This window comes from Coregonus clupeaformis, chromosome 25 (assembly GCF_020615455.1).
Source record: "Coregonus clupeaformis isolate EN_2021a chromosome 25, ASM2061545v1, whole genome shotgun sequence".
Taxonomy (NCBI): Eukaryota; Metazoa; Chordata; class Actinopteri; order Salmoniformes; family Salmonidae; genus Coregonus; species Coregonus clupeaformis.
Window position 1 is genome coordinate 18,838,523 of NC_059216.1, and position 27,473 is coordinate 18,865,995.

The 27,473-nt window shown below is 44.6% G+C and overlaps 1 protein-coding gene across 2 annotated transcripts; it reads right to left on the minus strand.

Annotated features, from left to right (window-relative positions):
• On the minus strand, window positions 1-26,487 carry cdkl1 (cyclin-dependent kinase-like 1 (CDC2-related kinase)). 2 transcript variants are annotated; one of them, XM_041847343.2, is made up of 11 exons: window positions 26,392-26,487; window positions 25,195-25,390; window positions 13,333-13,454; window positions 8,017-8,089; window positions 7,523-7,613; window positions 6,811-7,011; window positions 3,760-3,842; window positions 3,117-3,173; window positions 2,781-2,945; window positions 2,606-2,701; window positions 1-1,316 (listed from the first exon to the last, which is right to left on the minus strand). In XM_041847343.2, exons 2-11 carry the CDS (start codon window positions 25,360-25,362, stop codon window positions 1,215-1,217), a joined length of 1,158 nt encoding a protein of 385 aa, XP_041703277.1. In that variant the 5' UTR covers window positions 25,363-25,390; window positions 26,392-26,487; the 3' UTR covers window positions 1-1,214. The 2 variants fall into 2 exon arrangements, with proteins under 2 accessions (XP_041703277.1, XP_041703278.1); XM_041847344.2 differs by lacking the exon at window positions 2,606-2,701.
• Window positions 26,488-27,473: the final 986 nt, after the last annotated feature.

Below are 27,473 nucleotides of genomic sequence, written 5' to 3' on the forward strand. Positions count from 1 at the left end.
AATCAACTTCTTGATATGCCACACCTGTCAGGTGAATGGATTATCTTGGCAAATGATAAATGCTCACTAACAGAGATTTAAACACATCTGTGCCCACAATATAAGATAAATAAGCTTCTTTGTGCGTATGAGACATTTCTGGGCTCATTTATTTCAGTTCATGAAACATGGGACCAACACTTTTTACATGTTGCGTTTTTATATTTTTGTTCAGTCTATAGCGCAGAATCTGTTAACCCTTCAGAGATCTAGACTGAATAGAACCCTTATTTTTATTTAATCCACTGTCACAATCCATAAGGCTACATTGAGGTTGATCTGACCACTTCAGACATCTGCTTTATAAACATAATTTCTGTCAAATAAAAATAAAGCTGGGCTGATATCCATCTTCTCTTCTCCTCTTTACAAATGACTCAAACCTACTTATGAGACAATCAATATTTAACAAAATGCAAATCAATTCACTACCAAAAATGTCACTGTCTCAACTCATTATAAAAAAAAAAAACACAAACAAATAACATTTGGCAAACCAGTCAAGGCAGTATGCTATGGTGCTATCTGTCCGTGTTCCAGGTTGACTACATTGCAGACGCCTGCCAGATCTCACAATGTCTGGATAGGTATTTTACGTATCGGGATAACCACATCATATGTTATAGCAATCTGGTGGCAGACGACACAGTCGATGACGTGACAGCGTGCAACCATTGGTTGATGTAATGCAACGTAGTCTGCATGGAAGTCGACCTCCATCTACCAGCTGAGCACTAGGCTGCTCCTTATCATATTTAGATATACAAAATACGCCTTCAATGGAGGCAACACCACATAATAAAATTGTCTTTCAGTAGAAAAAAATGTTGACATAGTGCATAGAATGACATCACAAGACACAAGGACTCTCCCTGTCCTTCCCCCGCTAATCAAAAACTTGGTTCAACCAATCCCATAGCTTTAGAACCAATCAGCTGCCTTCCTTCCACATTGTGATTCACTTCCTGGTTCCTGAGCTGACCAGAATATTGCCGCATTCACATGCTAGTCGGAACTAGGAAATGTCCCACTTTCTGATTCGTTGAACGCGGCACGTGTATAACTACAACCAGTTAGCAAGTTGGAAATGTCAGTTTCCTAGTTCCGACTAGCATGTGAACACGGTATATGTTGATGAATATTCGACTGGACCATTCAGATCCTAAATGTTTGGTTTAGATGTTAGGGAAGTGGTAGTTGAATTTCCTCAGGTTGGTGTAGTACTTCTTGTTGTCCAGAGCTGGGAAGATACTGCTGCTGGTGAGCTGAGGCAAATACTGAGGAGAGGAGGGGGAGGGGAAGGGAGAGGAGGGGGAGGGGAAGGGAGGGAGGGGGAGGGAAGGGAGGGAGGGAGGGAGGGAGGGAGGGGGGAGGGGAGGGAGGGAGGGAGGGAGGAAGGGAGGGAGGGAGGAAAGGGGGAGGGGAGGGAGGGAGGGGGGGAGGGGAGGGAGGGAGGGAGGGAGGGAGGGAGGGAGGGAGGAAAGGGGGAGGGAGGGAGGAAAGGGGGAGGGGGGAGGGAGGAAAGGGGGAGGGGGAGGGAGGAGAGGGGGAGGGAGGGAGGAAAGGGGGAGGGAGGAGGGAGGAGGAAAGGGGGGAGGGAGGAAAGGGGGAGGGAGGGGAGGGAGGGGAGGGGAGGGAGGAAAGGGGAGGGGAGGGGAGGGAGGAAAGGGGAGGGGGGAGGGAGGAAAGGGGAGGGGGAGGGAGGAAAGGGGAGGGAGGGAGGGAGGAAAGGGGGGAGGGAGGGAGGAAGGGGGGAGGGAGGGAGGAAAGGGGGGGAGGGAGGAAAGGGGGAGGGAGGAAAGGGGGGAGGGAGGAAAGGGGGGGAGGAAAGGGGGGAGAGGGGGAAAGGGGGGAGAGGGGGAGGAAAGGGGGGAGGAAAGGGGGGAGGAAAGGGGGGGAGGAAAGGGGGGGGAGGAAAGGGGGAGGAAAGGGGAGGGAGGAAAGGGGAGGAAAGGGGAGGGAGGGGGGGAGGAAAGGGGAGGGAGGGGGAGGAAGGGGGGAGGAAAGGGGAGGGAGGGGGAGGAAAGGGGAGGGAGGGAGGGAGGGAGGGAGGGAGGGAGGGAAAGGGAGGGAGGGAGGGAGGGAGGGAGGGAGGAAAGGGGAGGGAGGGAGGGGAGGAAAGGGGAGGGAGGGGAGGGAGGGAGGGAGGGAGGAAAGGGGAGGGGGGAGGGAGGAAAGGGGAGGGGGGAGGGAGGAAAGGGGAGGGGGGAGGGAGGAAAGGGGAGGGGGGAGGGAGGAAAGGGGAGGGAGGAAAGAAAGGGGAGGGGGGGAGGGAGGAAAGGGAGGGAGGGAGGAAAGGAGGGGAGGGAGGGAGGAAAGGGGGGGAGGGAGGGAGGAAAGGGGGGAGGAAAGGGGGGGGGAGGAAAGGGGAGGGAGGGAGGGAGGAAAGGGGAGGGAGGGAGGGAGGAAAGGGGAGGGAGGGGGGGAGGAAAGGGGAGGGAGGGGGGAAGAAAACAAGAGTGTCAATACAGTTGGAAGAGCAACAATATGTCATCTCATAGGAAAGAATGTAAATATTGGAAGAGAATACAAAAATGACAGAGGATGTACTGCATTATGTAGACACCTTTAACTGTTTGGACAGCATTTTGCCATCTCTGACAGCTGGTCCCAATTTGCGTGGAGCTTCCACCATATTGCTTCCAAGTTCCACCTTACAGATCTACAAATATTGAAGGGTTAGAGCCAAGGGGTAGGGAGTGAATTGGGACCGGCTGTTTAACGTGAAGAAGCATACTGACCCCAGGTGGGAGGTGTTTACGGGGCAGGAGGTGTGATCTCCTCTTGGTGGAGCGGTCATGTTCCCGGCCGGTGCTCTCGCTCTCCTCCCGTTGGCTGTCGAAGTACGGCTGCTCCAGAAGCTGCTCACAGGTCAGCCGCTCCGACGGGTCCATACGCAGGCAGCCCTGGGGGTCAAGGGGCAAAGGTCATTTAGGGAAGGAGGGAGGGAATGAAGATTTGCAAATAAAACATCAGAGACCATTAAATGAGAGATCCGAGACATTCATTTCATTAGAGAACCAGATATTTTTACCACACAAATTGCTAGCAGGTGAATGGTGGATTGACAGGCTTACCTTCATCAGACTCAGTGCTTGATATGACAGGTTGGGGTATTTCAGTTCCAGAGATTCCTATTGGAGGATAAATGATGCCTTATTGTGTATCATTTTTTACCCTTTGATAATTCACGCAGTGTTCTGAGGCAGCGAGTAAGCATTTCATTGCACAGTTTACACCCCGCTGTATCCCGTGTATATGACAAATAAACGTTGATTTGATTGATATACAGCAGGGATCATCAACTAGATTCAGCCGCGGGCAGGTTTTTTTTTTCCTGAGCGGATGGTCGGAAGGCAGGGACATCATTAAAAATAATTTGTAGACTGCAAATTGACCACAAGAAGCCCAAACGGATCATATTTGTCTAAAACATAATCATTTCAAACCTCCCTTACATTTGTATACGATCACGTCTCTTTGTTATGCGTGGGAATTCTTGCGAACAGATTTCCAAAATTAAAATCTGTTCGCAAATTTCCTGTTCTTTTTACAGTCTTTAATGTCCAACAATGGGAGGAGAAAAAAACAGTTTAAAATAAAACCACCCGCGGGCCGCCAGTTGGGGAACCCTGACATACAGTACGCTCCTCAAGATGTTTTATGGTAACTGATTTGTTTCACGTTTTGGTAGATGACTCATTCTAAGTTTGTTCTCACCATCTCCTGAGGCTCTGGGATACACACTCCACTGAAGAACTGGTTTTTACTGAATACCTGCTGGTGGCGGGGGATCAGGTCTCCTGCAGACGGACAGAAAAAGGCTCTTACTTCTCTCCTTTACCTGACACACAGTAACAGGTGACGACAGCCTTGCGTTTTACATTTCATTTTACATTTTTCGGTCATTTGGGAGCTCACGTTTACTGATCACTGATCGTCCTGTTCCTGACTCAGAACTAACCGGTGAAACAACTTGTATTATACTGGTGTGTGAAAATGTGTACTTGTCCTTTCCTGATGTTCTTCAATAGAAATATGTTATAACGCGTCACTAACTGAATAACGCGTCACTAACTGAATAACGCGTCACTAACTGAATAATAACTGAATAACGCGTCACTAACTGAATAACGCGTCACTAACTGAATAATAACTGAATAACGTATCACTAACTGAATAACGCATCACTAACTGAATAACGCGTCACTAACTGAATAATAACTGAATAACGCATCACTAACTGAATAACGCATCACTAACTGAATAATAACTGAATAACGCATCACTAACTGAATAACGCATCACTAACTGAATAATAACTGAATAACGCATCACTAACTGAATAACGCATCACTAACTGAATAATAACTGAATAACGCATCACTAACTGAATAACGCATCACTAACTGAATAACGCATCACTAACTGAATAATAACTGAATAACGCATCACTAACTGAATAACGCATCACTAACTGAATAATAACTGAATAACGCATCACTAACTGAATAACGCATCACTAACTGAATAACGCATCACTAACTGAATAACGCATCACTAACTGAATAACGCGTCACTAACTGAATAATAACTGAATAACGCATCACTAACTGAATAACGCATCACTAACTGAATAACGCGTCACTAACTGAATAATAACTGAATAACGCATCACTAACTGAATAACGCATCACTAACTGAATAACGCGTCACTAACTGAATAATAACTGAATAACGCATCACTAACTGAATAACGCGTCACTAACTGAATAATAACTGAATAACGCATCACTAACTGAATAATAACTGAATAACGCATCACTAACTGAATAACGCGTCACTAACTGAATAATAACTGAATAACGCATCACTAACTGAATAACGCATCACTAACTGAATAATAACTGAATAACGCATCACTAACTGAATAATGCATCACTAACTGAATAATAACTGAATAACGCATCACTAACTGAATAACGCGTCACTAACTGAATAATAACTGAATAACGCATCACTAACTGAATAACGCATCACTAACTGAATAACGCATCACTAACTGAATAATAACTGAATAACGCATCACTAACTGAATAACGCATCACTAACTGAATAATAACTGAATAACGCATCACTAACTGAATAACACGTCACTAACTGAATAATAACTGAATAACGCGTCACTAACTGAATAATAACTGAATAACGCATCACTAACTGAATAACGCGTCACTAACTGAATAACGCGTCACTAACTGAATAATAACGGAATAACGCATCACTAACTGAATAACGCGTCACTAACTGAATAACGCGTCACTAACAGAATAATAACTGAATAACGCATCACTAACTGAATAACGCATCACTAACTGAATAACGCATCACTAACTGAATAACGCGTCACTAACTGAATAACGCGTCACTAACTGAATAATAACTGAATAACGCATCACTAACTGAATAACGCATCACTAACTGAATAATAACTGAATAACGCATCACTAACTGAATAACGCATCACTAACTGAATAATAACTGAATAACGCATCACTAACTGAATAACGCATCACTAACTGAATAATAACTGAATAACGCATCACTAACTGAATAACGCATCACTAACTGAATAATAACTGAATAACGCATCACTAACTGAATAATGCGATACTAACTGAATAATAACTGAATAACGCATCACTAACTGAATAATAACTGAATAACGCATCACTAACTGAATAACGCATCACTAACTGAATAATAACTGAATAACGCATCACTAACTGAATAACGCATCACTAACTGAATAATAACTGAATAACGCATCACTAACTGAATAACGCATCACTAACTGAATAATAACTGAATAACGCATCACTAACTGAATAACGCATCACTAACTGAATAATAACTGAATAACGCATCACTAACTGAATAATATCTGAATAACGCATCACTAACTGAATAATAACTGAATAACGCATCACTAACTGAATAACGCATCACTAACTGAATAATAACTGAATAACGCGTCACTAACTGAATAATAACTGAATAACGCATCACTAACTGAATAACGCGTCACTAACTGAATAATAACTGAATAACGCATCACTAACTGAATAACGCATCACTAACTGAATAACGCATCACTAACTGAATAACGCATCACTAACTGAATAACGCGTCACTAACTGAATAATAACCGAATAACGCATCACTAACTGAATAATTGAATAACGCGTCACTAACTGAATAACGCGATACTAACTGAATAATAACTGAATAACGCGTCACTAACTGAAACATTAGTGTCTTAAATGGCACCTTATTTCCAGGCTCTGGTCAAAAGTAGTGCACTAAGAAGGGAATAGGGTGCCAACAGTAGTGCACTAAGAAGGGAATAAGGTGCCAAAAGTAGTGCACTATGAAGGGAATAGGGTGCCAAAAGTAGTGCACTATGAAGGGAATAGGGTGCCAACAGTAGTGCACTAAGAAGGGAATAAGGTGCCAAAAGTAGTGCACTATGAAGGGAATAGGGTGCCAAAAGTAGTGCACTATGAAGGGAATAGGGTGCCAACAGTAGTGCACTATGAAGGGAATAGGGTGCCAACAGTAGTGCACTATGAAGGGAATAGGGTGCCAACAGTAGTGCACTATGAAGGGAATAGGGTGCCAACAGTAGTGCACTATGAAGGGAATAGGGTTGCCAAAAGTAGTGCACTATGAAGGGAATAGGGTGCCATTTGGGATATGAATCCCACGTACCCAGTGTCTTCCTGATGAGGTAGAGCTGGTCCATGTCTGACTTGCCGGGCCAGAGGGGGGCGCCAGAGAGCAGCTCAGAGAAGACACAGCCCAGCGCCCAGACGTCAACAGGGGCTCCATACTGAGTATCACCCACTAGCAGCTCAGGGGCCCGGTACCACCGCGTTGCTACATAGTCCGTGTAGTAATCACATGGACCGGCTGCAGGGACAGATCGATACATATCTCTGTTTAGGAACACGACTTAATGCCTGCGGGTATAATTCATTTAAATATAATGCGGTTATAATGCATTGTAAGACTTTTTATAAGCAGGCTTTACACAACATATACAGATTTTTAGAATATAATTGTATAGGATGGAACAGAACAGAAAACATATAACTGAATTGTCCAACGTGAATCAAAAATTCATATTTTTGCTGTCTTGTGTTATATTCCCCACCAGACACACACACGAGTCTGGAAGCTGTTAGATACAAGACTCTGTTTAGGGGGAAATAATTGATAAGAAATGGAACTAGTGTTGATTTCAATGGTGAGGCAATGCCAGAAAGTGACAGTGGTGTTACAGCAGGAGTCCACCAGGTGGCAGTAGACCTACAGTAACAGAACAGTAACGTGACTATTCCGCCCAGCACCCTATTCCCTACATAGTGCACTACTTTTGACCAGAGCCCTACGCACCATAGTGACGTAACCAATAACTTACTGAGGATCCTGGCGAATCCGAAGTCACAGAGCTTAATGACCTGCTGTTTAGTGATTAGGATGTTCTCCGGCTTCACGTCTCTGTGGATGCACTGCAGGAGACAGAGCCAACATGGAAACCAAAACGTTAGTCATCTCGCAGTGCCAGCCAGGCGGACCATTCATTCAACCACAGCCGGTCATGTGGTTGTCTTGTAAGGCTGTTCATCTACGCGCGATAAGAAGACACAGCCTGGGTTCCAGATCAGTTTGTGCCGTCTTGTCAACTCCTATGGTCATTGTCACACAGTTAAGATGTGGCAAGGCGGCACAAACAGACCTGGTACTTTGCCAGGCTAGAGAAGACATGCAGCAGATCTGGGGGGGGTTATCTGGGGTGAAAGATTATCTCAGTGAAAGATTAACGGCTGGTCAGCCAGGAGACTGGAAACGCTAGTAAAACAGTTAACCAGTGGTTTGGTAGGAGAGGGAGAAAGAGTAGGGGAGACCACTTACGTTCTGTTTATGACAGAAGTTGACAGCCTGGAGTGTCTGCCAGGTGATGCTTTTTACCAGGTGTTCTGGAACACTGGAAGTCAACAAGAGACAAATCCCAATGACACAGATATACTATTACATTATAGATTGAATGGAATGAAATTAGAATTTTCTGGATTATGTACAGTGAGGGGAAAAAATGTATTTGATCCCCTGCTGATTTTGTATGTTTGCCCACTGACAAAGAAATGATCAGTGTATAATTTTAATGGTAGGTTTATTTGAACAGTGAGAGACAGAATAACAACAAAAAAATCCCCCCCAAAAAGTATAAATTGATTTGCATTTTAATGAGGGAAATAAGTATTTGACCCCTCTGCAAAACATGACTTAATTCTTGGTGGCAAAACCCTTGTTGGCAATCACAGAGGTCAGACGTTTCTTGTAGTTGGCCACCAGGTTTGCACACATCTCAGGAGGGATTTTGTCCCACTCCTCTTTGCAGATCTTCTCCAAGTCATTAAGGTTTCTAGGCTGATGTTTGGCAACTCAAACCTTCAGCTCTCTCCACAGATTTTCTATGGGATTAACGTCTGGAGTCTGGCTAGGCCACTCGAGGACCTTAATGTGCTTCTTTTTGAGCCAGTCCTTTGTTGCCTTGGCCGTGTGTTTTGGGTCATTGTCATGCTGGAATACCCATCCACGACCCATTTTCAATGCCCTGGCTGAGGGAAGGAGGTTCTCACCCAAGATTTGACGGTACATGGCCCCGTCCATCGTCCCTTTGATGCGGTGAAGTTGTCCTGTCCCCTTAGCAGAAAAACACCCCCAAAGCATAATGTTTCCACCTCCATGTTTGACGGTGGGGATGGTGTTCTTGGGGTCATAGGCAGCATTCCTCCTCCTCCAAACACGGCGAGTTGAGTTGATGCAAAGAGCTCCATTTTGGTCTCATCTGACCACAACACTTTCACCCAGTTCTCATTTGAATCATTCAGATGTTCATTGGTAAACTTCAAACGGCCCTGTATATGTGCTTTCTTGAGCAGGGGGACCTTGCGGGTGCTGCAGGATTTCAGTCCTTCACGGCGTAGTGTGTTACCAATTGTTTTCTTGGTGACTATGGTCCCAGCTGCCTTGAGATCATTGACAAGATCCTCCCATGTAGTTCTGGGCTGATTCCTCAACGTTCTCATGATCATTGCAACTCCACGAGGTGAGATCTTGCATGGAGCCCCAGGCCGAGGGAGATTGACAGTTCTTTTGTGTTTCTTCCATTTGCGAATAATCACACCAACTGTTGTCACCTTCTCACCAAGTTGCTTGGCGATGGTCTTGTAGCCCATTCCAGCCTTGTGTAGGTCTACAATCTTGTCCCTGACATCCTTGGAGAGCTCTTTGGTCTTGGCCATGGTGGAGAGTTTGGAATCTGATTGATTGATTGCTTCTGTGGACAGGTGTCTTTTATACAGGTAACAAGCTGAGATTAGGAGCACTCCCTTTAAGAGTGTGCTCCTAATCTCAGCTCGTTACCCGTATAAAAGACACCTGGGAGCCAGAAATCTTTCTGATTGAGAGGGGGTCAAAAACGTATTTCACCTCATTAAAATGCAAATCAATTTATAACATTTTTGACATGCGTTTTTCTGGATTTTTTTGTTGTTATTCTGTCTCTCACTGTTCAAATAAACCTACCATTAAAATTATAGACTGATCATGTCTTTGTCAGTGGGCAAACGTACAAAATCAGCAGGGGATCAAATACTTTTTTCCCCTCACTGTATGTAATTCTATGACCTGTAAAGCCAAAACCAGGTACTGAGCATCAGAGCGCTGGTTCTATTTCATCTCTACGGCGACCTGCTCTGTTGGCCCTATGACTTCCACTGATTGTTAGCTAGCACTGGCTAAAGTTAGCTTACGTTTGTAGTGGCTGATTAGATCTCCCAACTCAATTTAAAGGGCTTTATTGGCATGGGAAACGTATGTTAACATTGCCAAAGCAGGTGAAGTAGATAGTAAACAAAAGTGAAATAAACAATAAATATTAACAGTAAACATTACACTCAGAAGTTCCAAAAGAATAAAGTCATTTCAAATGTCATATTATGTCTATATACAGTGTTGTAACAATGTGCAAATAGTTAAAGTACAAATGGGAAAATAAATAAACATAAATATGGGTTGTATTTACAATGGTGTTTGTTCTTCACTGGTTGCCCTTTTCTTGTGGCAACAGGTCACAAATCTTGCTGCTGTGATGGCACACTGTGGTATTTCACCCAATAGATATGGGAGTTAATCAAAATTGGATTTGTTTTCCAATTCTTTGTGGGTCTGTGTAATCTGAGGGAAATATGTGTCTCTAATATGGTCATACATTTGGCAGGAGGTTAGGAAGTGCAGCTCAGTTTCCACCTCATTTTGTGGGCTTCTCATGAGAGCCAGGTTTGCCCACGGTGGCGTTTCTCAATAGCAAGGCTATGCTCACTGAGTCTGTACATAGTCAAAACTTTTCTTCATTTTGGGTCAGTCACAGTGGTCAGGTATTCTGCCACTGTGTACTCTCTGTTTAGGGCCAAATAGCATCGCTTCCTTTTAGATGGTTGTAGAATTTAACGGCTCTTTTCTGGATTTTGATCATTAGCGGGTATCGTCCTAATTCTGCTCTGCATGCATTATTTGGTGTTTTACGTTGTGCACGGAGGATATTTTTGCAGAATTCTGCATGCAGAGTCTCAATTTAGGTGTTTGTCCCATTTTGTGAATTCTTGGTTTGTGAGCGGACCCCAGACCTCACAACCATAAAGGACAATGGGTTCTATAACTGATTCAAGTATTTTTAGCCAGATCCTAATTGGTATGTGGAATGTTATGTTCCTTATGAAATCAAATCAAATCACATTTTATTTGTCACATGCGCCGAATACAACAGTGAAATGCTTATTTACAAGCCCTTAACCAACAATACAGTTTTAAGAAAGAATACCAAAGAAAATCACACACAAAAATCAAACAATACGAAATAAAAGTAACAAATATTTAAAGAGCAGCAGTATGGGCGGCCATTTGATTAGATGTTCAGGAGTCTTATGGCTTGGGGGTAGAAGCTGTTAAGGAGCCTTTTGGACCTAGACTTGGCGCTCCGGTACCGCTTGCCGTGCGGTAGCAGAGAGAACAGTCTATGACTAGGGTGGCTGTAGTCTTTGACAATTTTTAGGGCCTTCCTCTGACACCGCCTGGTATAGAGGTCCTGGATGGCAGGAAGCTTGGCCCCAGTGATGTACTGGGCCGTACTTACTACCCTCTGTAGTGCCTTGCGGTCGGAGGCCGAGCAGTTGCCATACCAGGCAGTGATGCAACCAACCAGGATGCTCTCGATGGTGCAGCTGCAGAACCTTTTGAGGATCTGAGGACCCATGCCAAATCTTTTCAGTCTCCTTAGGGGGAATAGGTTTTGTCGTGCCCTCTTCACGACTGTCTTGGGTGTGCTTGGACCATGTTAGTTTGTTGGTCATGTGGACACCAAGGAACTTGAAGCTCTCAACCTGCTCCACTACAGCCCCGTGGATGAGAATGGGGGCGTGCTCGTCCTCTTCTTTTTCCTGTAGTTCCACAATCATCTCCTTTGTCTTGATCACGTTGAGGGAGAGGTTGTTGTCCTGGCACCACACGGCCAGGTCTCTGATCTCCTCCCTATAGGCTGTCTTGTCGTTGATCAGGCCTTCTTGCCTTGTCTCTCAGATCGTTCACAGCTTTGTGGAAGTTACCTGGGGCGCTGATGTTTAGGCCGAGGTATGTATTTTTTTTTGTGTGCTCTAGGGCAACGGTGTCTAGATGGAATTGGTGGTCCTGGCATCTCTCTCTCTCTCTCTCTGTCTCTCTCTCTCTCTCTCTCTCTGTGTCTCTCTGTCTCTCTCTCTCTCTGTCTCTCTCTCTCTCTCCTCATTTCTGTCTCTCTCTTTCTGTCCTCATTTCTGTCTCTGTCTCTCTGTCTCTGTGTCCTCATTTCTCTCTCTGTCTCTCTGTCCTCATTTCTCTCTCTGTCCTCATCTCTCTCTCTCTCTCTCTCTCTCTCTCTCTCTCTCTCTCTCTCTCTCTCTCTCTCTCTCATTGTAAACTGTGATCCTGACGCACCAAGCCACTCCTATTGTAAACTGTGGTCATGAAGCCCATCTATCAGTGTTGCTGTGGAAATGGCTAAATCGAGCCTTACAACTGGCCATTAATAGCCATGCTTGCGTCCAAAATGGCTCCCTATTTAGTGCACTACTTTTGACTGGGACCAATAGGGCTCTTGGTCAAAAGTGGTGCACTATATAGGGAATAGGGTGTCACTTGGGACGCAGCCAATCTCCACCCCCCCCCATAAAACCCTTACTGCTCTCCAGGAGTGAGGCTGCTCTCCACCCCCCCTCCTCCTTCCCCGTCAGCCAACACAGCATTCTGGGACTGTAAACATTCCGCAATGAGCAGGTCAGTCTCCGTGGTAACAGCCAAACACTGCGGCTATCAGCAGGGGACACACACTATACAGGTCACAGATAAACAGCAGGGGGACACACTATACAGGTCACAGATAAACAGCAGGGGGACACACTATACAGGTCACAGATAAACAGCAGGGGGACACACTATACAGGTCACAGATAAACAGCAGGGGGGGACACTATACAGGTCCAGATAAACAGCAGGGGGACACACTATACAGGTCATAGATAAACAGCAGGGGACACACACTATACAGGTCACAGATAAACAGCAGGGGGACACACTATACAGGTCACAGATAAACAGCAGGGGACACACACTATACAGGTCACAGATAAACAGCAGGGGACACACACTATACAGGTCACAGATAAACAGCAGGGGACACACACTATACAGGTCACAGATAAACAGCAGGGGGACACACTATACAGGTCACAGATAAACAGCAGGGGACACACACTATACAGGTCACAGATAAACAGCAGGGGGACACACTATTTTTAAAATTGTATTTAACCTCTATTTAACTAGGCAAGTCAGTTAAGAACAAATTCTTATTTACAATGACGGCCTACCCCGGCCAAACCCGGACGACGCTGGGCCAATTGTGCGCCGCCCTATCCCAATCACGGCCGGATTGTGATACAGCCTGGAATCGAACCAGGGTCTGTAGTGACGCCTCAAGCACTGAGATGCAGTGCCTTAGACCTATACAGTCGATAGATAAACAATCTATAGAATCTATCAGTGTGTGAGACAGAGCGAGCGTGCGTGCGTGTGTGTGTGTGTGTGTGTGTGTGTATGTGTTTAGATTTGAGTGTGTAGACAGCCAGTACTCACCCTCTGGGGTATCGGTCCAGCTCGTTGAGGACGGTGTGGTCACAGTACTCAAACACCAGGTGCAGCTTCCTTTTACGTCTGAACACCTCAATCAGGTTTACCAGGTTGGAATGCTTTAGTTGCTGCTCGGATAAACGTGCACACACGCACGCACGCACGCACACACACACGCACGCACACACGCACACACGCACACACACACACACACACACAGGCATTAATACAAACACACATATCTCAAAGCATCTCTGCTACACCATACTGACTGCTGCACACTTTTGTAATCGTTTAAATGTTCAGTGATCCCAAATATACTGTATGTGCACACAGTCATTGGGTTGTCATAGATACGGATATAGAGATTAGATAACAGAAAGTGATGGAGGGGTCTTTGCTTTGTGCGGACCGGCTGACAAGCTACCACATGTCTTATCATACAGAGATTAAAGGAAGAGGAGAGGTTATAAACATGCTGTGGTCTCCCATGACAACCGGTATGTCCACATCTGGAGCTATAGAACTGTTTATGAAGATGAGGCTACTGGAAGCTACTTGTCAGGCAATGACCATAGTAGTTGGCCAGACACGTTTCATCAAGACATACAGTACGTCACAACAACAAAACAATGTAACAAGGTGATACGTACGGTCTCTAACAGCCACGGTCTCAATAACAAGATGATACGGTCTCTAACAGCCACGGTCTCAATAACAAGATGATACGGTCTCTAACAGCCATGGTCTCAATAACAAGATGATACAGTCTACAGTGGGGAGAACAAGTATTTGATACACTGCCGATCTTGCAGGTTTTCCTACTTACAAAGCATGTAGAGGTCTGTAATTTTTATCATAGGTACACTTCAACTGTGAGAGACGGAATCTAAAACAAAAATCCAGAAAATCACATTGTATGATTTTTAAGTAATTCATTTGCATTTTATTGCATGACATAAGTATTTGATCACCTACCAACCAGTAAGAATTCCGTCTCTCACAGACCTGTTAGTTTTTCTTTAAGAAGCCCTCCTGTTCTCCACTCAATCACTGTATTAACTGCACCTGTTTGAACTCGTGACCTGTATAAAAGACACCTGTCCACACACTCAATCAAACAGACTCCAACCTCTCCACAATGGCCAAGACCAGAGAGCTGTGTAAGGACATCAGGGATAAAATTGTAGACCTGCACAAGGCTGGGATGGGCTACAGGACAATAGGCAAGCAGCTTGGTGAGAAGGCAACAACTGTTGGCGCAATAATTAGAAAATGGACGAAGTTCAAGATGACGGTCAATCACCCTCGGTCTGGGGCTCCATGCAAGATCTCACCTCGTGGGGCATCAATGATCATGAGGAAGGTGAGGGATCAGCCCAGAACTACACGGCAGGACCTGGTCAATGACCTGAAGAGAGCTGGGACCACAGTCTCAAAGAAAACCATTAGTAACACACTACGCCGTCATGGATTAAAATCCTGCAGTTTACGCAAGGTCCCCCTGCTCAAGCCAGCGCATGTCCAGGCCCGTCTGAAGTTTGCCAATGACCATCTGGATGATCCAGAGGAGGAATGGGAGAAGGTCATGTGGTCTGATGAGACAAAAATAGAGCTTTTTGGTCTAAACTCCACTCGCCGTGTTTGGAGGAAGAAGGATGAGTACAACCCCAAGAACACCACCACAACCGTGAAGCATGGAGGTGGAAACATCATTCTTTGGGGATGCTTTTCTGCAAAGGGGACAGGACGACTGCACTGTATTGAGGCGAGGATGGATGGGGCCATGTATCGCGAGATCTTGGCCAACAACCTCCTTCCCTCAGTAAGAGCATTGAAGATGGGTCGTGGCTGGGTCTTCCAGCATGACAACGACCCGAAACACACAGCCAGGGCAACTAAGGAGTGGCTCCGTAAGAAGCATCTCAAGGTCCTGGAGAGGCCTAGCCAGTCTCCAGACCTGAACCCAATAGAACATCTTTGGAGGGAGCTGAAAGTCCGTATTGCCAAGCGACATCCCCGAAACCTGAAGGATCTGGAGAAGGTCTGTATGGAGGAGTGGGCCAAAATCCCTGCTGCAGTGTGTGCAAACCTGGTCAAGACCTACAGGAAACGTATGATCTCTGTAATTGAAAACAAAGGTTTCTGTACCAAATATTAAGTTCTCCTTTTCTGATGTATCAAATACTTATGTCATGCAATAAAATGCAAATTAATTACTTAAACATTTTCTGTATGGACCACACTTTATGCACGGGGGCATTGTCATGCTGAAACAGGAAAGGGCCTTCCCCAAACTGTTATCACAAAGTTGGAAGCACAGAATTGTCTAGAATGTCATTGTATGCTGTAGCGTTAAGATTACCCTTCACTGGAACTAAGGGGCCTAGCCCGAACCATGAAAAACAGCCCCAGACATTTATTCCTCCGCTACCAAACTTTACAGTTGGCACTATGCATTGGGGCACGTAGCGTTCTCCTGGCATCCGCCAAACCCAGATTTGTCTGTCAGACTGCCGGATGGTGAAGCGTGATTAATCACTCTAGAAAGTCCAATGGCGGCGAGCTTTACACCCCTCCAGCCGATGCTTGGCATCTTAGAAACCTTGGAAACCCATTTCATGAAGCTCCTGACGAACAGTTATTGTGCTGACGTTGCTTCCAGAGGCAGTTTGCAACCGAGGACAGACAATTTTTACGCACTATGCTCTTCAGCACTCGGCGGTCCCGTTCTGTGAGCTTGTGTGGCCTACCACTTTGTGGCTGAGCCGTTGTTGCTCCTAGACATTTCCACTTCACAATAACAGCACTTACAGTTGACCGGGGCAGCTCTAGCAGGGCAGAAATTTGACGCACTGACTTGTTGTAAAGGTGGCATCCTATTACGGTGCCACGTTGAAAGTCACTGAGCGCTTCAGTAAGGCCATTCTACTGCAAATGTTTGTCTATGGAGATTGCATGGCTGTGTGCCAGATTTTATACACTTGTCAGCAACGGGGTGTGGCTGAAATAGTCTAATCCACTAATTTGAAGGGGTGTCCACATACTTTTGTATATGTAGTGTAAGACATGAGAGTAGAGTTGAACCATTTTCTCTGAGAAAGACTCAAACTGTAGTTAGTTTATGCATGTCCCAATGTATATAGCTCATCTGTACTAGAGGTCGTCACGCATCCACCTGTACCCGAGACCCATTTACAGTGAGGGAAAAAAGTATTTGATCCCCTGCTGATTTTGTACGTTTGCCCACTGACAAAGAAATGATCAGTCTATAATTTTAATGGTAGGTTTATTTGAACAGTGAGAGACAGAATAACAACAACAAAATCCAGAAAAAAACGCATCTTAAAAATGTTATAAATTGATTTGCATTTTAATGAGGGAAATAAGTATTTGACCCCTCTGCAAAACATGACTTAGTACTTGATGCGGTGAAGTTGTCCTGTCCCCTTAGTAGAAAAACCCCAAAGCATAATGTTTCCACCTCCATGTTTGATGGTGGGGATGGTGTTCTTGGGGTCATAGGCAGCATTCCTCCTCCTCCAAACACGGCGAGTTGAGTTGATGCCAAAGAGCTCCATTTTGGTCTCATCTGACCACAACACTTTCACCCAGTTCTCCTCTGAATCATTCAGATGTTCATTGGCAAACTTCAGACGGCCCTGTATATGTGCTTTCCTGAGCAGGGGGACCTTGCGGGCGCTGCAGGATGTCAGTCCTTCACGGCGTAGTGTGTTACCAATTGTTTTCTTGGTGACTATGGTCCCAGCTGCCTTGAGATCATTGACAAGATCCTCCCGTGTAGTTCTGGGCTGATTCCTCACCGTTCTCATGATCATTGCAACTCCACAAGGTGAGATCTTGCATGGATCCCCAGGCCGACGGAGATTGAAAGTTATTTTGTGTTTCTTCCATTTGCGAATAATCGCACCAACTGTTTTCACCTTCTCACCAAGCTGCTTGGCGATGGTCTTGTAGCCCATTCCAGTCTTGTGTAGGTCTACAATCTTGTCCCTGACATCCTTGGAGAGCTCTTTGGTCTTGGCCATGGTGGAGAGTTTGGAATCTGATTGATTGATTGCTTCTGTGGACAGGTGTCTTTTATACAGGTAACAAGCTGAGATTAGGAGCACTCCCTTTAAAAGTGTGCTCCTAATCTCAGCTCGTTACCTGCATAAAAGACACCTGGGAGCCAGAAATCTTTTGATTGAGAGGGGGTCAAATACTTATTTCCCTCATTAAAATGCAAATACATTTATAACATTTTTGGTATGCGTTTTTCTGGATTTTTTTCTCACTGTTCAAATAAACCTACCATTAAAATTATAGACGGATCATTTCTTTGTCAGTGGGCAAACGTACAAAATCAGCAGGGGATCAAATACTATTTTCCCCTCACTGTAGCTGTAGCATAATATTTGCACTGTTATAAATACCGTAGCTGCAACTGTGTAAACCTGATATTCCACCCACTAAAACCTCCTTATCTAGGTCTGTTGTCCCTAAGACCATCAGACCACCTCCCTGACTCATGACACACCTTTGCGTCCTAAGGCAAACCTTTGGCCGCCCATTGGCGTAGCCCAGAGGGAAATATGGGCAGTCCTACGATAACCTAATTCGATACTGCCACCCTTCACTCGCACATTCAAAGCCCCATAGGTCTATTGCATGTCTGAGGGTGCTTCTTAAGAGAGAACTAACCAAATAACAAGTCAGAAAAGTAAAATAATAACAATAATAATAATAATATTAATAGAAATAATAACAGCAGCACAATATTATAGATTATAGATTAAGAAAGTCCTAGTATGTCAAGCCCAGCCTTCTCGGTTCATTGGATCAGATTGTTTGAAAAAAGGAAAGTAAAAATTAAGAAAGAGAAAAGGTCCTTCTGAACAAAAATATAAACACAAAATGCAACAATTTGACTAAGTTACAGTTCATATAAGGAAATCAAGTCAATTTAAATAAATTCGTTAGGACCTAATCTATGGATTTCACATGACTGGGCAGGGGCGCAGCAATGGGTGGGCCTGGGAGGGCATAGGCCCACCCACTGGGGAGCCAGGCCCAGCCACTGGGGAGCCAGGCCCAGCCAAAATGAGTTTTTCCCCACAAAAGGGCTTTATTACAGACAGAAATACTCCTCAGTTTTATCAGCTGTCCGGGCGAGGGTCTCAGAGGACCCCGCGGGTGACGAAGCCGGATGTGGAGGTCCTGAGCTGGCGTGGTTACATGTGGTCTGCGGTTGTGAGGCCGGTTGGACGTACTGCCAAATTCTCTAAAACGACATTGGAGGCGGCTTATGGTAAAGAATTGAACATTCAATTCTCTGGGACATTTCTGCAGTCCGCCTGCCAATTGCACGCTCCCTCAAAACTTGAGACATCTGTGGCATTGTGTTGTGACAAAACTGCACATTTTAGAGTGGCCTTTTATTGTCCCCAGCACAAGGTGCACCTGTGTAATGATCATGCTGTTTTAATCAGCTTCTTGATATGCCACACCTGTCAGGTGGCTGGATTATCTTGACAAAGGATAAAATGCTCACTAACAGGGATGTAACCAAATGTGTGCACAAAATATGAGAGAAATAAGCTTTTTGTGAGTATGGAACATTTCTGGGGATCTTTTATTTCAGCTCATGAAACATGGGGACCAACACTTTACATGTTGCGTTTTATATTGTTGTTCAGTATAATATCGCAAATTATTAATGTAAATTACATGCAATCAGTTTGGTGTTGAACACAGTATGAAAAATAAAAAAATTATGTATGCACTCACTAACTGTAAGTCGCTCTGGATAATAGCGTCTGCTAAATGACTAAAATGTAAATGTAAATGTAAATGAACACATTTGGCTGATTGAAAGGTAAAGCATCCATTCTACATACTATTTGGAAAGGAATGTTTATTCTGGAAAAAGCTGAATCTATCACAAGCCAGCTGTCAGGGTACTTGTTAGTGAATCTAAGATGCACAACAGTCAAATATCATACAGAAAAATACAGCAAACTGTTGTTGAACTAAAATGACACAATATTTTCCGTCAACTGGTGTCAAGACGTACTGTATGTTTACTGTGTGTCCATGGGCTGCTCTTTGTAGTCAACTGAAAGCTCTTAAAACAGGGGCATTGACCAAGAACAAAGACAGTATCCCCCCCTCCCCCTTGTGTCCAATGACGTACAACTGGGATACAACAAGGCTGGGAAAAGCAGAGGGTCTTCATTCACCTTCCCCTGCCTTGCTGCATGCATCATTTTCTGGAGCTCAGAATCCTATAGACTGAGGAAGAACAGGTCTAGAGGCCTGTAGCTGTAACGTTTATAACTGCCTTTTGTTTCTCTATGTTTAACATTAGTATTGTGAGTCTGCCTTTACATTTAACATACATTGTAACTGTAAAGGCAACGGGTCCCTAAATACTCCCAACCTTGGAGGACTTCTATCTGGTCCCTAAATACTCCCAACCTTGGATGACTTCTATCTGGTCACTAAATACTCCCAACCTTGGAGGACTTCTATCTGGTCCCTACATACTCCCAACCTTGGAGGACTTCTATCTGGTCACTAAATACTCCCAACCTTGGAGGACTTCTATCTGGTCCCTAAATACTCCCAACCTTGGAGGACTTCTATCTGGTCCCTAAATACTCCCAACCTTGGAGGACTTCTATCTGGTCCCTAAATACTCCCAACCTTGGAGGACTTCTATCTGGTCCCTAAATACTCCCAACCTTGGAGGACTTCTATCTGGTCACTAAATACTCCTAACCTTGGAGGACTTCTATCTGGTCCCTAAATACTCCCAACCTTGGAGGACTTCTATCTGGTCCCTAAATACTCCCAACCTTGGAGGACTTCTATCTGGTCCCTAAATACTCCCAACCTTGGAGGACTTCTATCTGGTCCCTAAATACTCCCAACCTTGGAGGACTTCTATCTGGTCCCTAAATACTCCCAACCTTGGAGGACTTCTATCTGGTCCCTAAATACTCCCAACCTTGGAGGACTTCTATCTGGTCCCTAAATACTCCCAACCTTGGAGGACTTCTATCTGGTCCCTAAATACTCCTAACCTTGGAGGACTTCTATCTGGTCCCTAAATACTCCCAACCTTGGAGGACTTCTATCTGGTCCCTACATACTCCCAACCTTGGAGGACTTCTATCTGGTCCCTAAATACTCCCAACCTTGGAGGACTTCTATCTGGTCCCTACATACTCCCAACCTTGGAGGACTTCTATCTGGTCCCTAAATACTCCCAACCTTGGAGGACTTCTATCTGGTCCCTAAATACTCCCAACCTTGGAGGACTTCTATCTGGTCCCTAAATACTCCCAACCTTGGAGGACTTCTATCTGGTCCCTAAATACTCCCAACCTTGGAGGACTTCTATCTGGTCCCTAAATACTCCCAACCTTGGAGGACTTCTATCTGGTCCCTAAATACTCCCAACCTTGGAGGACTTCTATCTGGTCCCTACATACTCCCAACCTTGGAGGACTTCTATCTGGTCCCTAAATACTCCCAACCTTGGAGGACTTCTATCTGGTCCCTAAATACTCCCAACCTTGGAGGACTTCTATCTGGTCCCTAAATACTCCCAACCTTGGAGGACTTATATCTGGTCCCTACATACTCCCAACCTTGGAGGACTTCTATCTGGTCCCTAAATACTCCCAAACTTGGAGGACTTCTATCTGGTCCCTAAATACTCCCAACCTTGGAGGACTTCTATCTGGTCCCTACATACTCCCAACCTTGGAGGACTTCTATCTGGTCCCTACATACTCCCAACCTTGGAGGACTTCTATCTGGTCCCTAAATACTCCCAACCTTGGAGGACTTCTATCTGGTCACTAAATACTCCTAACCTTGGAGGACTTCTATCTGGTCCCTAAATACTCCCAACCTTGGAGGACTTCTATCTGGTCCCTAAATACTCCCAACCTTGGAGGACTTCTATCTGGTCCCTACATACTCCCAACCTTGGAGGACATCTATCTGGTCCCTAAATACTCCCAACCTTGGAGGACTTCTATCTGGTCCCTGTGCGTGCGTACATGCCTGTGTGTGTATTCTCTAGATCAGGGACCATCCTGACTACTGATGACCCAGACCATACTGACTACTGATGACCCAGACTATACTGACTACTGATGACCCAGACCATACTGATGACCCAGACCATACTGACTACTGATGACCCAGACCATACTGACTACTGATGACCCAGACCATACTGAATACTGATGACCCAGACCATACTGACTACTGATGACCCAACTATACTGACTACTGATGACCCAGACCATACTGACTAATGATGACCCAGACTATACTGACTACTGATGACCCAGACCATCCTGACTACTGATGACCCAGACCATACTGACTACTGATGACCCAGACCATACTGACTACTGATGACCCAGACCATCCTGACTACTGATGACCCAGACCATACTGACTACTGATGACCCAGACTATACTGACTACTGATGACCCAGACCATACTGACTACTGATGACCCAGACCATACTGACTACTGATGACCCAGACCATACTGACTACTGATGACCCAGACCATACTGACTACTGATAACCCAGACCATCCTGACTACTGATGACCCAGACCATCCTGACTACTGATGACCCAGACCATCCTGACTACTGATGACCCAGACTATACTGACTACTGATGACCCAGACCATCCTGACTACTGATGACCCAGACCATCCTGACTACTGATGACCCAGACTATACTGACTACTGATGACCCAGACCATCCTGACTACTGATGACCCAGACCATACTGACTACTGATGACCCAGACCATACTGACTACTGATGACCCAGACCATCCTGACTACTGATGACCCAGACTATACTGACTACTGATGACCCAGACCATCCTGACTACTGATGACCCAGACTATACTGACTACTGATGACCCAGACCATACTGACTACTGATGACCCAGACCATACTGACTACTGATGACCCAGACCATACTGACTACTGATGACCCAGACCATACTGACTACTGATGACCCAGACCATACTGACTACTGATGACCCAGACCATACTGACTACTGATGACCCAGACCATACTGACTACTGATGACCCAGACCATCCTGACTACTGATGACCCAGACCATCCTGACTACTGATGACCCAGACCATCCTGACTACTGATGACCCAGACCATCCTGACTACTGATGACCCAGACCATCCTGACTACTGATGACCCAGACCATCCTGACTACTGATGACCCAGACCATCCTGACTACTGATGACCCAGACCATACTGACTACTGATGACCCAGACCATACTGACTACTGATGACCCAGACCATACTGAATACTGATGACCCAGACCATACTGACTACTGATGACCCAACTATACTGACTACTGATGACCCAGACCATACTGACTACTGATGACCCAGACTATACTGACTACTGATGACCCAGACCATACTGATGACCCAGACCATCCTGACTACTGATGACCCAGACCATACTGACTACTGATGACCCAGACCATACTGACTACTGATGACCCAGACCATCCTGACTACTGATGACCCAGACCATACTGACTACTGATGACCCAGACTATACTGACTACTGATGACCCAGACCATACTGACTACTGATGACCCAGACCATACTGACTACTGATGACCCAGACCATACTGACTACTGATAACCCAGACCATCCTGACTACTGATGACCCAGACCATCCTGACTACTGATGACCCAGACCATCCTGACTACTGATGACCCAGACTATACTGACTACTGATGACCCAGACCATCCTGACTACTGATGACCCAGACTATACTGACTACTGATGACCCAGACCATACTGACTACTGATGACCCAGACCATCCTGACTACTGATGACCCAGACCATCCTGACTACTGATGACCCAGACTATACTGACTACTGATGACCCAGACCATCCTGACTACTGATGACCCAGACCATACTGACTACTGATGACCCAGACCATCCTGACTACTGATGACCCAGACCATCCTGACTACTGATGACCCAGACTATACTGACTACTGATGACCCAGACCATCCTGACTACTGATGACCCAGACTATACTGACTACTGATGACCCAGACCATACTGACTACTGATGACCCAGACCATACTGACTACTGATGACCCAGACCATACTGACTACTGATGACCCAGACCATACTGACTACTGATGACCCAGACCATACTGACTACTGATGACCCAGACCATCCTGACTACTGATGACCCAGACCATCCTGACTACTGATGACCCAGACCATCCTGACTACTGATGACCCAGACCATACTGACTACTGATGACCCAGACCATACTGACTACTGATGACCCAGACCATACTGACTACTGATGACCCAGACTATACTGACTACTGATGACCCAGACCATCCTGACTACTGATGACCCAGACCATCCTGACTACTGATGACCCAGACCATCCTGACTACTGATGACCCAGACCATCCTGACTACTGATGACCCAGACCATCCTGACTACTGATGACCCAGACCATACTGATATACTATTTGGTATAACGTACCAATTACAGCACCGTTACAGTATTGTAACAACCAGTCTATATGAAATTCCATACATCACAAGTCGAAGTTAATCATTACACCAAAACAATTTGACATTTCTAAAGAAGGGTTAAATAACACTTTACCATGGATAATACTGTAGGACCCAGGGCCCATGCCAGGGGGTTAACAGTGAAGCTTATTACAAAAACACACAAGCAATCAGAGAGGAATTAAGCAACAGGTGTGAGATAATAAAAGAGAGAAATAAAGTAATAAAGATGGCTCAAGGCTGGGTGGTTTTAATAAAGATGGCTCAAGGCTGGGTGGTTTTAATAAAGATGGCTCAAGGCTGGGTGGTTTTAATAAAGATGGCTCAAGGCTGGGTGGTTTTAATAAAGATGGCTCAAGGCTGGGTGGTTTTAATAAAGATGGCTCAAGGCTGGGTGGTTTTAATAAAGATGGCTCAAGGCTGGGTGGTTTTAATAAAGATGGCTCAAGGCTGAGTGGTTTTAATAAAGATGGCTCAAGGCTGGGTGGTTTTAATAAAGATGGCTCAAGGCTGGGTGGTTTTAATAAAGATGGCTCAAGGCTGGGTGGTTTTAATAAAGATGGCTCAAGGCTGGGTGGTTTTAATAAAGATGGCTCAAGGCTGGGTGGTTTTAATAAAGATGGCTCAAGGCTGGGTGGTTTTAATAAAGATGGCTCAAGGCTGGGTGGTTTTAATAAAAATGGCTCAAGGCTGGGTGGTTTTAATAAAGATGGCTCAAGGTTGAGTGGTTTTAATAAAGATGGCTCAAGGCTGGGTGGTTTTAATAAAGATGGCTCAAGGCTGAGTGGTTTTAATAAAGATGGCTCAAGGCTGGGTGGTTTTAATAAAGATGGCTCAAGGCTGGGTGGTTTTAATAAAGATGGCTCAAGGCTGGGTGGTTTTAATAAAGATGGCTCAAGGCTGGGTGGTTTTAATAAAGATGGCTCAAGGCTGGGTGGTTTTAATAATGATGGCTCAAGGCTGGGTGGTTTTAATAAAGATGGCTCAAGGCTGGGTGGTTTTAATAAAGATGGCTCAAGGCTGGGTGATTTTAATAAAAATGGCTCAAGGCTGGGTGGTTTTAATAAAGATGGCTCAAGGTTGAGTGGTTTTAATAAAGATGGCTCAAGGCTGGGTGGTTTTAATAAAGATGGCTCAAGGCTGGGTGGTTTTAATAAAGATGGCTCAAGGCTGGGTGGTTTTAATAAAGATGTCTCAAGGCTGGGTGGTTTTTACCTTCAGCATCCTAATCTCTCTCAGAGCGATCTTCTTAATGATGGGATCATCTTCCGTCTCCACAAACTTCTTGATGGCAACGATCTGTCCCGTGTCCCTGTTCCTGCACTTGAAGACGACGCCGTAGGACCCCTCCCCGATCTTCCCCATCTTCTCATACTTCTCCATGGCGATGGCTGAGCCCTTGACTTGTGATCTTAAAAGCAAACCAGTACATAAGTGTGCAAGAAGTTTCTGATTTGAAGAGCAATAAAAATTACGTTTTCCTTGGGAATTAAATACTGATACATTTGTTATTTTTTGTTATTACATTTCTGACTTAAATGTTTGTATCATGACACTAACCTAACAGTAGAGCTGAATGAATGCATTTTCATTCTTGTATAGGGATGCCAAAGAAAATTATATTCTATTCTATACCGTATGCGCCCCCAAATGGGTCAAAATGCATGGGACCAGGCATGAAAAATTAATGAGATGTAAATGCTTTGGCGAGAGAAACTGTTACATTGATTCAACAGGTTAGCCTACAACAGGTTAGTGTTGTCAACAGTGTCGAAAAAACAAAGACAGGTATGGAGGTCGTAAAAAACCAACAGGAAAAAAACCAACAACAAAAAAACAAGGGGGGGGCGGGTTATATAGTAACACCTGCTGCAAATAGAACATTATCGTACTGTATATTCAACAAGTGGTTGCTTTTAATAATGGCTAAAAGGATCACACAATGATCAGATCACGTGTATAGGGACCCCAAACGTAAACATAACATCTAATTCTAGTTAAAGATTAATTTATTCGCTTGTGGAAACATAACACCTGCCATTGGACAGTTCGATTGCGTAACGAAAACATTTGCATTGCAAAGTATATAAAGGTCTTCTAAGGTAAACTGGGAAAAAGTAGAAAATGGTGTTCTAGTAGAACAGTTCTACTTCTGTAAAGGCAACACAAATCAAAGTTCTTCACTATACAACCCCCTACTAGGCTATATCACCACCAATTAAAACACATTAACTCAAATAATTGTCATAAAGCCAACATATAAATAAAAGCGGAAAAAAAACGGTCATGCCATAAAAATATACAGTCCTCAAAATAAAGTTGCATGTTTACAAAACAAGTTATCATTTCAACACTACATACATTTATTATGAGCCAATGGTGGTTATTGGCCATATTCAAAGCTATACTTACGGCCAAGGTGTCGTTTGGATGTACAGTATTGCAAAAAGGAGAAATTCCGAGCGGAGAGAAGGCTGAACTGGCACGCATCGACCGAGCAGAAAAGAGATGGACGTTGACGTTGTTGGAACTGTCGCTTTTCAGCCTGATCCCGGTAGGAACGGACTCCACCCCCTCACACGTCTAACCTGCTGGTTAGAGGACCTGTTGTTTTGCCAGAGCAGGGTGTCTTCAACCTTTTTTTCTTCCCCAAATTAGAATTGGAAGAGGAAGCGTAAACTCTTTAAACATTTTTCGCAAAGAGCAGCTGTTTAGCTGGTTAAACAAAGGTAAGCCACGTTTCGACAAAACATTAAGTCAAGTCAAGAAAGCGTACCAGCAGCCTGCACTGATACGTAGCCTTTTCGCGGGTGGTTTTTCAAAGGCAGTAATTTTTTCCCCACTTTTATTATTTTAGCGGACCCCCTGAAGTACCCGGGTTGAATACCCCATGTGCTATAGCAGGGGGTCCCAAACCGCCACGTCTATTTCTATGGGCACGAGCATGACATTAACTGTTCACACCCCGCTTGTTGGCTGAGAGAACATTTTTTGCAGGTTTAAAGCATATTTCCTGCAATTCTACACATTGTCATATGGTTCATTTTGCGGTTTTAAAGCAAATTTGATTGCAATTCTATACATCTTGCCATGCCTAATGTGTATTCATCATGTGATATTTGTGTGACTCAAACATTACAAAATCTATGGGCTAAAAAAACGTTAGCTGACATGGGTTAGTTGATCTGGACATTTCTGACAAGTTAGCTAAGGTATGCAGTGACTGACATGACGAGGAGAAATGATGATGCACTACCCAATTTAGAAGTTGCACCTTGGGGGGGACCACCGTGCTAGAGCATCATCCTGAATTTGACCCTATTCACTGACTGGCCATTGAACAGTAACTTGTGAAGTAATGATAGGTGCCTGTGCGTAAGCAGTGTGCACATTTTCTGAAAGGAGTGCTATAAATAATGATCTGCTATTGTTTTTCAATCATGTTTTTTTTTTTTTTTTCCCAAGATGCATTAGCCATCAACTAAAATGTAAGC